Genomic DNA, 13,111 nt, shown 5'->3' with positions numbered 1-13,111 from the left:
AAATGAAGCATGAGGATTCACAGACCTGTTTTCCTTACCTATGGATGCTATTATGGATGTTTTCATTACCTATATAAATGTCTTATCCTTTTCTGAATCATATAGAGCTCTGAATCTCAATTGAATCTTGTGGCAGTTTCCCACTCGTGTGTGTGTAGTATAGGAGAGTATTTCTTTAATTAGTTTTAAATTTCCTGCCTTTCAGTTTAATTGAATGTCCCCATGTCAGTTTATCCATTCTTGTGATACACGAAGAGTTGCAAAATATTAACTAGATTTCTCAGATTAGTTAACTGGAGGAGATACAGTTCTTCAGTCTGAACATCCCCAAAATATTTCCTATGCGAAGATTATTAAATTTACATTCCTCCCAAAAATATCCCCATGTTTTCTAGAACATTTGATAACTTCAGTATAAAAGGTAGTCACAGATTACCATAAAAATGAAGTAATGTTTTCTTGTTTTGTTTGCATCAAGCTTGACTGAATTCTAAATATAATATTGTCATTAATTTTTTGTTGGTAAAGTAATGTGTTTAATTATTACACTGTTGCATTTACTTTAAAGTTAGATGTAGGACTTTATACCAAATATGCTGACTATTATCCTGCATTCACATTTACTCTTCCAGAACTGACAATAACATTCCATCTAAGTAATTTAAAAAACAAATATGCACTAACATTTCAAATATCTTTAAGAACTTTGTCAACAAATTTTCTATCAAGAAGAGCATGATCAGTGATAAGAAGCACCTCTGAGGAATTCTGAAACTGTAAATATAAATAGTAAAAATTAAAATGTCTTGTTTTTGTTACAGTATTTAAAATCAGTTATTCACCCTAAAATCTTTATTAGCAGAACTTTGGTTTTAGGATGCAGCAAATAGGATTTAAAAACATATCACTCCAACCATACTTCTTATCTACAGACACTATTAAATTAAATTAAAGGTGACAATACTGCTTTCCTGCAACAGCTGCTCACAATGTGCTAGGGAATAGGGACCTTCTCTAAGATCTCCATGGTACCAGAAGAAATTAAAGAGCATAGAGTTTACGGTAACTATTTTACAAGTGCTATCTTAAATAGTAATTTTTCATTTTCTATAAATGGTTTGAAACCATGTATTTCATTGTACAGGTTCTGAACAAAGGAAATATTTATTATCCATGATTTTAAACGAAGATATTACAACTTCAAATGTACCTATCTACTCACTTTATTACTGTAGTTTGTATAACCCCAGTTAGGCTAATGCACAATATATTTTACCAACAGCAAGAACAATCCCCGCATCTAGAAATACACAACAAATGTAAGACATATTTCCTGTTATCCCCCCTTAGAATAATGACAATTGACTTCTTTTAGACTATTCACTTATTTTCCAATAATTTATAAGATTTTACAAATATACTTACAGGTTGTTCTGGTAAGTCTTGTGCCTCTTCCATGAGTATTAATATTTTTATTATGCTAAAATGGTTAGAATGTGTGTCTTCATCTGCAGTCTTCAAAGCCTGTTAAAAAAGATGTTCATAGCTTTATATACTTTGTGGGGTGCTTATCATTTAGGCTATCAGAGAATATTAATTTCTATATTTTCTGCTCTCAAGCTTTCTAAAGTCATGTTGCCATCTCTAAAATAAGAGACCAAACTCACATATGGAGGTTTTCTAAAACAAAGATTTACCATTAAGCCCCAAAGACATAAACAATGGTGGGGGGGTTTTAAACGCACGTGGCACATTTCTACTGCATTTCACTTGTAACATACTCACTGTAGAAGCCAATATATTAAACATTTCAATCATACACGTGCGCTGTAAAAACACTTTAGGATTACCAGAGTTAATTTAAGTGATCAACTCCAGGCTACTATGTCAGTAAACAGAATGATACAATCTAACCTGTTTTAATTTAGAACATTTACATAACTGTCACACAAAAAATCAGGACATGACTCACAACTAAATGTTTCTACAAGCAAGACTGATTATTAGCAATAACTGTTTAAATTGCACACTTAAGAATGAGTAGTCTGACCTTTTACTTTGAAAGAAAAAGTTAATTTCAAAGAAAGTAAAGCTTTTAGTACTAAATGCTATCTGTGTTAAGTGCCGACTGTAACAAGCAAGAGTCAAGACCCACTGGAATTACTGGAGAAAAGTGACCGTTCTGAAGGAGACTACTTTCAGAATCGTTTTACTGAATTCTTATAGTCTACTACTCAAAAAAATAAAATAAAATAAAATAAAAACATTACTTCTGCAGTGTTCTTTTTCATTGGCTGGCTTTTTGGCATTTAAAAAAATAAAATCCACTAGACTTATGCCAATAAACAGTACCAACAGGATGCAAAATGTCAGAGGTTAAATAGTGACACCCAACTTTGAATATGAACCATTACAGTTTAAAGTTTAATTGCTCTTCGATTACCTCTATCTCCAAACCACTGACGTAAAAACCGTCGGCAAAACTCAGTTCACAACACTGAAATCAATGAGTGTTTCAAGAACTGATTTACCTTCCAAATGCATTCAATGGAGTAAGACACTTCTCCCATGATGTACACTAAGATGTAAACAATTTCGTACCCTCTCTATAAATCAGTCCTTCCCCACAAAAAGACACATGAAGCACACAAAAGAAGTACACAGCCATTTTACAGCTAGGTTAAAGCAACCACAAAAAGCATACATCATAATTTAGGAATACATAAATAACAGCAATGTTCATAATTTATTGACTGTGTTAGACTCGGATCCTGTCACATTGCCATGGGCTTCAATGGAAACAGGATTGGCCCTATATTCATATCATGTAGCAGCTGTTCTCTCGGCATTTAGATTCTTATATTTTGCCCCTTATGTGGTATCTGAGCACCTTCCATATAATGAAATCATCCCAATGAAAAATAAATAGGTCAAGAGGTATGACCTTACACAATATACTCAAACTGAGCCAAAAAAAAATCCAGTTCAGTTCAAACCAAAACTAATTTTTTAAAATTTTTCTTGAGAAAAATAAATGAAAAAAATTCACTTTGGGTCAACCTGATATTTCTCAGTTTTCCATTTTGGGGTTGGGGTGTGTGTGTGTGTGCTCTCTCTCTAAATAAATATAAAAATTTACTGTATATAGCACACACCGCACAGCAGATGAAGGAGTGGGTGGTAAACTGAATTTGTAGTTTGTCATTTTAAATTCATAGCATCATCTTACATATAAAAAGTTAATTTCCTTTTTAATTGTAATTTACTCCTTTTAATAAATAAAGACTGGAAAGGAAAATTGTGGAATTTAAAGATTTTTGAAATATTTTCAGAACTACAGAGTAAATTCTTTGAAAGTTTACAGCTGAAACAAAAAAAGAGTATTACTTTACAAATCAGATTTTGATTCAAATCCTATCTGACATTTTGACCTAACACTTCCATAAAAAATGTTTATTTGGTTTGGTTTTCTACAGAAAGCAAGAGTGAAAACTTCCTTAGTTTTCTGATCTGGATTTTTAAATTTTTTTTTTTTTTCAAATAAATCATACGGCAAATTTGTTCTCACAAATGCTGGAATTAGCGCTGAACAACTTAAGCCAAACTCACATCTAGTTTATAAATAGAGTTACAATTACAATAAGAAGATCCTCCTTTTCAAACAAATAGCACAGCTTGCTACCATGAATGCAGAAAGCTTCTCCAAATCAAACCATTTACTACACCAAAATCAAATGAAATCAAAACGGAGAAACTTCTTGTCTAGTTGGCAACTGAACTTGAGCCAGGACTGTTTCCCAGAGGAAAGGAGAGTGTGAAACATTTGCTATAATGAACTGCCATTTAAACAGAGGACATCCTATAAAGACCAATCCAAGTTGTAGCTAGAGTTCCAGAGAAGCACACAGAACACACCCAGCACAAGAGAAAGCATGCATTATAGGGGTTGGGATAACTGTAGTGCAGTTAAATAGAGGATTAGGAGTTCTCTAAGCAACACAGCTTTTTAGTTTAGAATGTCTGTTTAATGTTTTATTCACCTTTTGTCAGGACACAAGATGGGTGGTATATGCCATATTATTTGGCAAACACACATCTTTGCTGGCAGAAAATTGGTTAAAAAGTTAGAGAAAATGAATTCTAATTTTCACCATTTTTATTACAAACTAATTTCAAAAGCAGATTTTTTAACTCATGAAAAATTAAGGTAACCATGCTTTGATAACTATATCTACACACTTTCCACTGGACAATCTTTAAAAACCAGTACAATCATATTTTACCAAAACCACCCTCAGCATCCCTAGCTCTCCTATATAGTCTGAACTGTTGTACTGTTTCATTTAGTCCACATACTTGGGTCTTCAAAACTTCAAAATGTTGGCTAACCTCATAAAAACATGAAGTCACAGCTCAACAGATTAAGAAATCAGAGTATTTTCAAGAAGAAAGTAACTGGTATTTGGGTATAAGCTTTCGTGGGCTAAAACCCACTTCATCGGATGCATGCAATGGAGAATACAGTAGGAAGTGTATATATATATATATATATATATATATATACACACACACACACACACACACACACACAGAGAACATGAAAAAATGGTTTCTTTTTGTTGATACAGACTAACATGGCTACCACTCTGAATGACAGGAAGCAGTCTGGAGTTTCAAGATTCTGAATAAGATTTGTGAAACAGTAGATTTCTTTTTTTAATTGTGAAAAATAATTGTTTTATTAAAGGACAAGTTCAGTGTTTAACTGCTGAACTGTCTTCAAGAAACAAGATTCTACTAAAAATAAATAGCAATTTTCGTCAGCTGCAAAATAGAATGACGAAAATATAGCTGACACACTGAAATCTGAATCAAATTAATAAAGTTTTAGTGCTGATATTTTATTTAAACCCGATTTGTAATTGTATTAATTAATTTAAGCTACTTTATTATCATTATGGGCAAGTAGCTGTTTGCTAGAGCCAGTATTATAAAAAAGACGATTCCAAAAAGATAGGTGCTTTACACACCGTCTTCTTTAGTTTGTTCAATTTACTGAAAAACCATTCTCCTAAACTTCAAAATAAAAGACACAAAAAGCAGAAGCATGGACTATAACATTTCATATATCAATTTCTCTGGCTCCTGTTCCTATAGCAAAATTCTGACACAGTCTCTCCATGCCAAACCTGTGTTAAAAGTGCTGGCAAGTAAAAAGAGTCTTGTTGCATTAAATCCTATTTTAAAAATCTTAAACAAGCAAGTTTGGAATGTTAAAACTTAGTGAGGATAGAGATAATTCCCTCAGCAACCCAGACTGATATTAGTAGCAAATAGCAATCTCCTTTTCCAGAACCATCGGCTTTGGCTTTGAGTCTTGAAAATGTCAGCTGGAACTTAGTACATCTCTCAAATTGCAAATGATTAAAGTTAAAGATACTGTGATATGAATACCACCAAATAATTCAAGTATCAGTGAAAAGCACTTTAGATACTTTATTATTAAAAAATAGTCACTGCTTTTTTGCTCAAACTGTATTTGCCTGAATGTATACTTTTCAGATTCTACACAATTTTAAATAATGAAATTAAAGATACTAAATAGAAAACTGTAATGAAATATTTCACTATGATACACTTTGAGATTTTAAAATGTACAATATTTAACACATTTATTTCAATCCCTTATCCCCCCCCCCAAGGACCACTAATAGTGTTTCTGCATGTGGTAGCAATGAATTCTCGAATGAAGGGGTTAAAATAATGTTAAGGCTCTGAGCTACAATGGAAAAAGAGACATTTCATGCTGATCTGCCCCATTTCTCTACCCTATGGGCATACAGAATTAGACAGGAGACAACTCTGTTAGGTCACCTAGTCCATCATCCAACCAATTCCTTAAAATATACTTCAACACTTCAAAATTTATGGTATTGCAGAGTGCTTAGTATTCAGGAACTGTGCAGTGTCTAGATGTGGAAGATCCCCAAGGATCCTTTTCTGTATTTAGTGTCTGTATTTTATTTCCTTTAGGGTTTCACTGAATTAAAAAATACAGCAGAGGGAGATGAGGACAGGAACACTAAATTAGTATTATGTACTGTATTGTTACCAGGTTGTCTTACACTGACATTGTAGAAGATCCAAAAAGCGAGCGCTAGTTTTACTACTGTAACAATGATTCTGTGCCATAGTGCATAGATACACAGTGCATAGATACACTAATGCAGTAGTCATAACATGGAGTTAGACTCCATATGGGGACCACAAAACAAAAAAGAAACTGTAGTTATCTAAAATTAAGTCCAATTGGGATCTATAGGCTTGTATACAACGTGTTAATACACTGTAAAAAAGAAAAGAATTGGAAAGTTATTTATTTATAGTTGATATCAAAAGCTGCTTCTGTGAAATAGCTAATTCCCCTTCATTTTTAATTTACAGAAAATCACACATTTTATGGATACTATACAAACTCCACTGATTCCTTTATGATGCATTGAATCTGTTTTATTACTGTCACTTTTGCTCTGGATGTTTAATTTCCTTCTCTCCATACGATGATTATTGTACAATACATACAGTACCTACTAGATTAGCATGTCTTTGAGCAGTGATAATATAGCACAGAGTCTCAGCAAATTATTCAAGCATTTGTGGCCTTCTGGACCATCTATAATGTCAGTAAGAAAAATTCTGTTCACATTCACTTTGTACTATACTCAAAGGATCTATTAGAAACACTATTAATATAAAAATTCAACATTTCCACATGTGCCTTTTTAATACCATAAACCAACAAAGGAAATACAACATAGAAACTGAATGCAGTGAAGGAACCTTAAGGGGTCTGCCTTTAAAACAATCTAAAGCAAATAAATGTAGAGTGAATGCTGCAGCTTCCTACAACATAGGCAATGCTGGTGTGCAGTAGGCTGTAGATACTAGGCATAAACAGAAGCTGAAGTTGTTAAAATAAAAAATTTCCATACTAATACAGAGGGACAAAATTACCTATTAAAATATAGGGGGATAAAAATCCATATTTGCCAAAAGGAAAAGGGCTCCCTAGGGGAAAAATGCTATCAAGATGAGAGACTACAAATAAAGTAACCAGTAAAACTTAAAATAATCTGTAAAACACTGAAGCCTTGTAAGCCATTTCTTAGCAAACTCTACCTCTAAAGTCCATTTACAGTATTTGTACACATTATTATATAACAAATCCTCTTTGCAGAATGAACATGCCCAGTTTCACAGTGACAATGCTGACTACAGACAAAACTGTCTAGTGCTGTCTATGTTCTAGTTAACAGAACAAAAGTAAATTTAATTGTGCTAGACTAGCCTACTTGGCATTTTGAGATAGGAGGCCAAGGACACTCAACTTCCTCTCTTATCCTAAAGAGAGCTGGACCCTTCAGGACAGGGCTGAGGCAGGTTACTTAGCGAGATTGCCCTGTTACAGCCTCCCGGTGTCTACACACTAGTTGGAGGCCCTTGCCCTCCAGGACCACCTTTTGTCAGCAGCAAATTCAGTCAAAAATTGTACTGTTGTGATGAGAAAAAAGCTAACAAACTATTCAAACAAGGTCTATGCAAACTGCTTTCAATTTAGTTTGACACTAAAGGGTGGAGTAGGCTAGACCCAAACATTCACCTCTCGATTGCTGTATTTTTCAATTCACCACTCTCACACTGTAAAGCAAAGGTCAAAGTTTGAATAAGGGTATTTCTAGACAGCCAACATTAAAGCGCTGCTGTGGCAGTGCTTTAACATGGCTGTGTAGTTGTGGCTCCAGCGCTGGGAGAGAAACCACCTCCACGAGGGGAATAGCTCCCAGAGTTGGGAGCACGGCTTCCAGCATTGTAGCACTGTCTACACTGCCAATTTACAGTGCTGAAACTTGCATGACTTGGGGGTGTTTTTTCATATCCCTGAGTAAGGAAAGTTTCAGCACTGTAAGTGGCAGTGTAGAGAAGCCCTAAGAGTCTCAGTCATTGCTTCTATCGCAAGGGGGTAGTTAAATCATTAAATTGTTAGATCCCACAAGGTCGATGATTGGACTGAATCTATTGTACAAATACCACGAGGAGGTTTACATGTTTCCGCCCCAACATATACTGTACTGTCACTCTTTTGTGGAATCAGGAAGTAGAACCACTTAAATAGGTAAGGAGTTAGAGGATTTCTGTATTTGCGTTGCTAATTGCTTTCTTAGTCTGCATTTGGAGCCAGAAGATGGTAACTTTTCAATCCCCACACAATGACCTCTGTTCCTCCATGTCAGAATATGAGCAGGCATGCATATACAAGCAAAGAGAGAGGTCTACTTCCTGATCCAAGAGAGGACTTCCTTGTGCCCTGGTCCCTACCCAAAGGACAGTTCAGATGGGTTCCTCGGGTTTTCCCACTACTTCATTAATCAGCTGGCCAAAATTTTCCCATTTTTCATTCAACTCCCAGCATTCATTTCCATTAGTGACATCCTATTCCCCACATCCAAGTCCTCTTCTTCAATTAATCAGTGTTCTACTTGGAATCAGCCAGCAAGGGGTCTCAGTCTAGTTCCAAATTTAGACAATTTTCCATTTTGTTTTAAGTTCAGACCTATGTGAAATGAATTGGGGCTTCAGCTGGAATTCTTACTGGTAGAGCTGTCTAGGAGTGAGTAAATCTGAGGACTAAACTTCACATTTTCTCTCCCTGAAGGGGTCACTGAAGGGCAGAGGGATGGCAAGATGTGCCTCCAAAACAATGCAAATGGATAACTAAGTGGACAAAAAGAGGGCTTGATTCTCTAGAATGGTCAATCTGGCAACTTTCGATAACACAAAATTTACTTTAAAAACATGCTCAGAAGCAAAAGTAGCAGCAGCATTCAGTGACCAATATTAACTCCAGTGATACAGAAAAAAGGCTTTTAATAAAAATGTATGTGCCACTAAGAGATGAGAGAATTTTAGAATTTTTAAGTAGATAATTCCCCTTTCAAAATTAAGCCCTGAACTAGGATTGAAGGATCAGATGCCATCTGGATCCAGTGATTTTCAAAAACTAATTTCAAAAGTTATATCCAGGATACACATCCAAAATTTGGCCACCTTCAGACCCTCCCACCAGATGTGGAAGACAGCCCCCACCCACCCACATATTTGCCTGCATGCACTGGATTTACATTTTAATATCTTTTCCATGTGAGAAATCATAAAACTCCATGGGACCAGTACCTTAGTGATTCTCTTTAACAGAAACACCAACAGGTGACTTAACAGCTCTGTTCCAAATTTGGGATCACAATTCAAGAGATTTCTCTTTTCCCATTTTATCATCTAACCACATTTATACTCAGTATTACATTTTATTAATTCTATATAAAAACCTAGAAATAAAATCCTTACTATAATATTAGGGATTCCACTCTAGAAAAGGTTGTGTTTTTTAATAGAACCATAACTGCACAGGACTCCTTAAGAGTTCTAGAAAAGTCTTAATTAAAATTAGTCCTTTTATAGTAAAAGAAGCAATCTCTGCCCTTTAAATTAGCATTTTAAAATTTTATCAGAAGATTAACTTTTCTTCACAATGGCTTTTTTGGGGAATTGTGTCTATCTTTTTCTGTTATTAAAACTTCAACGTTATGGAATCTATGTTTTACTATTTCACATGAAATTTTAGTTATACTCTAGTATGATCAGAATAAAATGATTTTAAGGCAGAAACACTAAAAGTAAAATGAATCTCTTGGTAAGGCTGGAGTATTTCTGATTGCTTAGGAACATCTATAAAGATTTGTCAATATTCAGAAGATCCCGTACACTGCCAGGTAAATAACCAAAGAAATGCTTATGGCTTTTCAGTACTTTGGAGCAATATAGCCAATATAATATGATTTAGTTGGTGTTGGTCCTGCTTTGAGCAGGGGGTTGGACTAGATGACCTCCTGAGGTCTCTTCCAGCCCTAATCTTCTATGATTCTATGATCCAGGTCAGCTGAGCTGTAGATTCACTGAGTCACTGATTTTTATTAAGAAACCCCTGAAAGTAAATAATCTAACTTCTCAAAGCATTTAAAATGCAATAGACTGTAGTTCCCCTTAGGCTTTTTTAAATATAAAACGAATACTTAAACCATTTTAAAATAATGCTTCATTCAGGTTATGAAAATAAGTTACAACCTATGAGAAGACATGAATGAGTGAATAGATGTTAGTAGCACTACTGGTAAGGGCAATCTTGTTTTCTAATGTTTACACATTATGTTAAGAAGAAAAACATTATTTACCTGCAGCATTATGGCACAAACAAGAATGATTAGGTCATGTTAGGATATAGGGTTAACCTAAAAGAGTAATATGTCAATATGTAAACAGCCTTATCGTCAGCAGCACTTATCACAGCAGCTTTAGTCTTTACATCCTAAACTTTATGCTAATACTAAAAGCTTCCTACCACCTGAAAAAATCTGTCTGAGACATCACAAATCCAACAGCCCGCAGCTTTCCTATGAGAAGTGAATTATTTGCCATTCTTCTTACTCCAGCTCTTGTGTCTTAAATTTAAGTACATGAGAAATTCCTTAAACATGTAGACCAGCAATGCAGACTGAGTCAAAGATCATGAAAAATGCTATTTGGCAGCCCCAGACAATTATGAAGGACATGAAACAACCAGATCATAAAGTAGCTCAACAGGCTAACAAAATTTGAGGGATTTAATTACGTGTTGTTTAATGTGCCTTCCTACACTTAAAAAGATGAGGTTTGTGTAAGGGAGGAATATCTCTGATTGGGAAAAATAAAACATTGGGAACCCAGCTGGGAGATAAATTTAACTCTTGTTTATGATTTAGTACAAACTGGAGAACCATAACACATTAACATTAGTCAAATTAATATATATTTTTAAAAGACAAAAAAGAACAAGGACACCAAGGGCAACAGCAGAGCTTTCTTGGGGGCTGTTCCAAGATTGTGGAATGAACTCTCCAAGGAACTAAGGACCATCATAATCCTTATCACCTTCCACTCCAGAAACAAACATGCGACACATTGTTAATACAAATTATAAATATCACATTGCTTAGTAGTATTACCATAACACCTAGCACTAATGGAAGGCATTCAGACATTATGGTGATAAGCATGGTATAAGAATCTATATAGAATAGACACCAGGCAGGAAATAAACCAAGGTACAAACGAACCAAAAAGCTGCATACACCAAGATCTTTTTTTTTTTTTTAATAGTATAATTGACTAAGTCAGTTCAGGGAAAAAAACACACTGAATCTTTCATTTCTTCATGCGCAGAACTACTCTGTAACAATGTTCCTGAGCCCCATTCATGAATAAATCCACTCTATTTGCCTTATTAGAAATGTAATTTAAAAAATTTCCACACACAGAGTGTGCCCCCCCCCCCCAATTCCCCAAGCACTTAGGACAGGGATTGGCAACCTGCGGCTCCAGAGCCCTTTGGCTGCCCCTGTACAGGCAGCCATTTTTTGAGGGGGTGCGAAGTGCAGGCTTTGGCTGGGAGGTGCTTACCACAGGCAGCTCCCAGCCAGGGGCACAGCAGGTTTCTGGCCCCACGTCGCTCCCGAAAGCAGTGGCTGCAGGCATGTCTCTGTGCACTGCCCCGTCCTCACAGCTGCAGGGGCAGTGCTTGCGGGCATGGGCAGCGCACGGAGACACCCCCCCCGGGGCGCGCAGAGACGTGCCACTAGCCAGACGCTTCCAGGAGTGGCATGGGGTGAGCCCTGCTGCACTGCCGGCTGCCTGTGGTAAGCTCCTCCCGCCCAGAGCCTACACCTCACATCCCCTCTCGCACCCCAACCCCCTGCCCCAAGTCAGAACCCCCTCCTGTACCCAAACTCCCTCCCAGACCCCGCACCTCCTCCCGCACTCCAGTTCCCTGCCCCAGCCCGGAGCCCGCTCCTGGTTATATTCAAATTCAAACGGCAGAAGTCGCATTAAAAGTATTGGTGAGTAGTAATAACTTTAATATGTTCAATTATTATTAGTTGATAAATTCTAACTCTACAAGTAGCTTTGCATGTGATGCAGCTCTCGAAATATTTTGGTCAAAAATAAAAAACAAAAAAATGGCTCTTCTTCTTTGAAAGGCTGCCGACTCCTGACTTAGGATCATGGTGATCCATCTCTCCAGCTGAGAAGAGCTAGCTCTCCACAGCCAGTTAAATACCCCTCCTAGGTTGCACCAAGGGTGTTTGAATAAAACATACAGCTAATGAAGCTAGGGGCTATATTGACTTGCCTGATTGCATTCCCAGACAGGGAATAAAGAACCAAGTTTGAGATGCAAACTCTGATCTCCTTAATTGCGCCTTAAAATAGCAGTCATGTTATATGAGCCATCTACTTTATTTCTGAAAGAAAAATGATCCAGTCTGCCAAAGTCCAGGCTAAAAACCCTATGGGGCTAAAATGGAATTATGGATTACAAATATTAAAGCATTTAGTTTGCACACTTGTGTAAAAATGTAAAGAAAGAATGAAATCCTTTAAGCATTTTTACTAGAAGAAAACTATTTAAATCATAGAATCATAGAAATGGAAGGGACCTCAAGACATCATCTAATCTATTCTGGTGCACAAATGTCAGGGTTAAAACTTTACTGCTAGTTAACATCTCCATCATGTCCCAAGAATTAACTTCAGATGAAATACACAGTAGTAGAGGTCTGATTGAAGGACAAGAATTCCTGATTATTAACCCCGTCTGACACTACCTACCTCTGTTAGCAAGTCATTTAACCTCTCTAACTCAACTCAGTCTGTTACACAGGTACAATATATAGCTACCTCACAAGGATGTTGTGAAAAGCAAAGTAATTTGAAGATGAAGTTCATTGTACCTATAATAAACTCGTCACATTGTTAAAAGACGGAACATAGGTTGGATATTTTTGGCAGATAGTTTAGTGCAAAGAGAAAAGAAGATTATGGAAGATAAGTAAATGTAAGCAAAAACCAATCACTTTATTTGGAAACCTTAAAGAGCAGTTTGACATGTGGACACATTACCGCATAACATCACATCAACAAATGGTTCATTAGGTGGACAAATTGAATCACAAGATCAGTA

At 36.1% G+C, this 13,111-nt stretch overlaps 1 protein-coding gene across 4 annotated transcripts in view; it reads right to left on the bottom strand.

Annotated features, from left to right (window-relative positions):
* The window catches only part of EYA3 (EYA transcriptional coactivator and phosphatase 3), a 139,925-nt gene that overhangs the window by 79,519 nt on the left and 47,295 nt on the right, over positions 1–13,111 (bottom strand). For 3 of the 4 annotated variants that reach the window (XM_044997652.1, XM_044997651.1, XM_044997650.1), the window contains exon 2: positions 1,426–1,524. In XM_044997652.1, the coding sequence (XP_044853587.1) occupies positions 1,426–1,458 (33 nt within the window). In that variant the 5' untranslated portion in view covers positions 1,459–1,524. Of the gene's footprint in view, positions 1–684; positions 775–1,425; positions 1,525–13,111 lie in introns of those variants that run through there. The other variant, XM_044997653.1, reaches the window with a different exon arrangement.

The sequence above is a fragment of the Mauremys mutica genome, chromosome 23, assembly GCF_020497125.1.
Source record: "Mauremys mutica isolate MM-2020 ecotype Southern chromosome 23, ASM2049712v1, whole genome shotgun sequence".
Lineage (NCBI taxonomy): Eukaryota > Metazoa > Chordata > Testudines > Geoemydidae > Mauremys > Mauremys mutica.
Note: the sequence above shows the minus strand (reverse complement) of the source record. Positions and strands in the feature narration are given on the sequence as shown.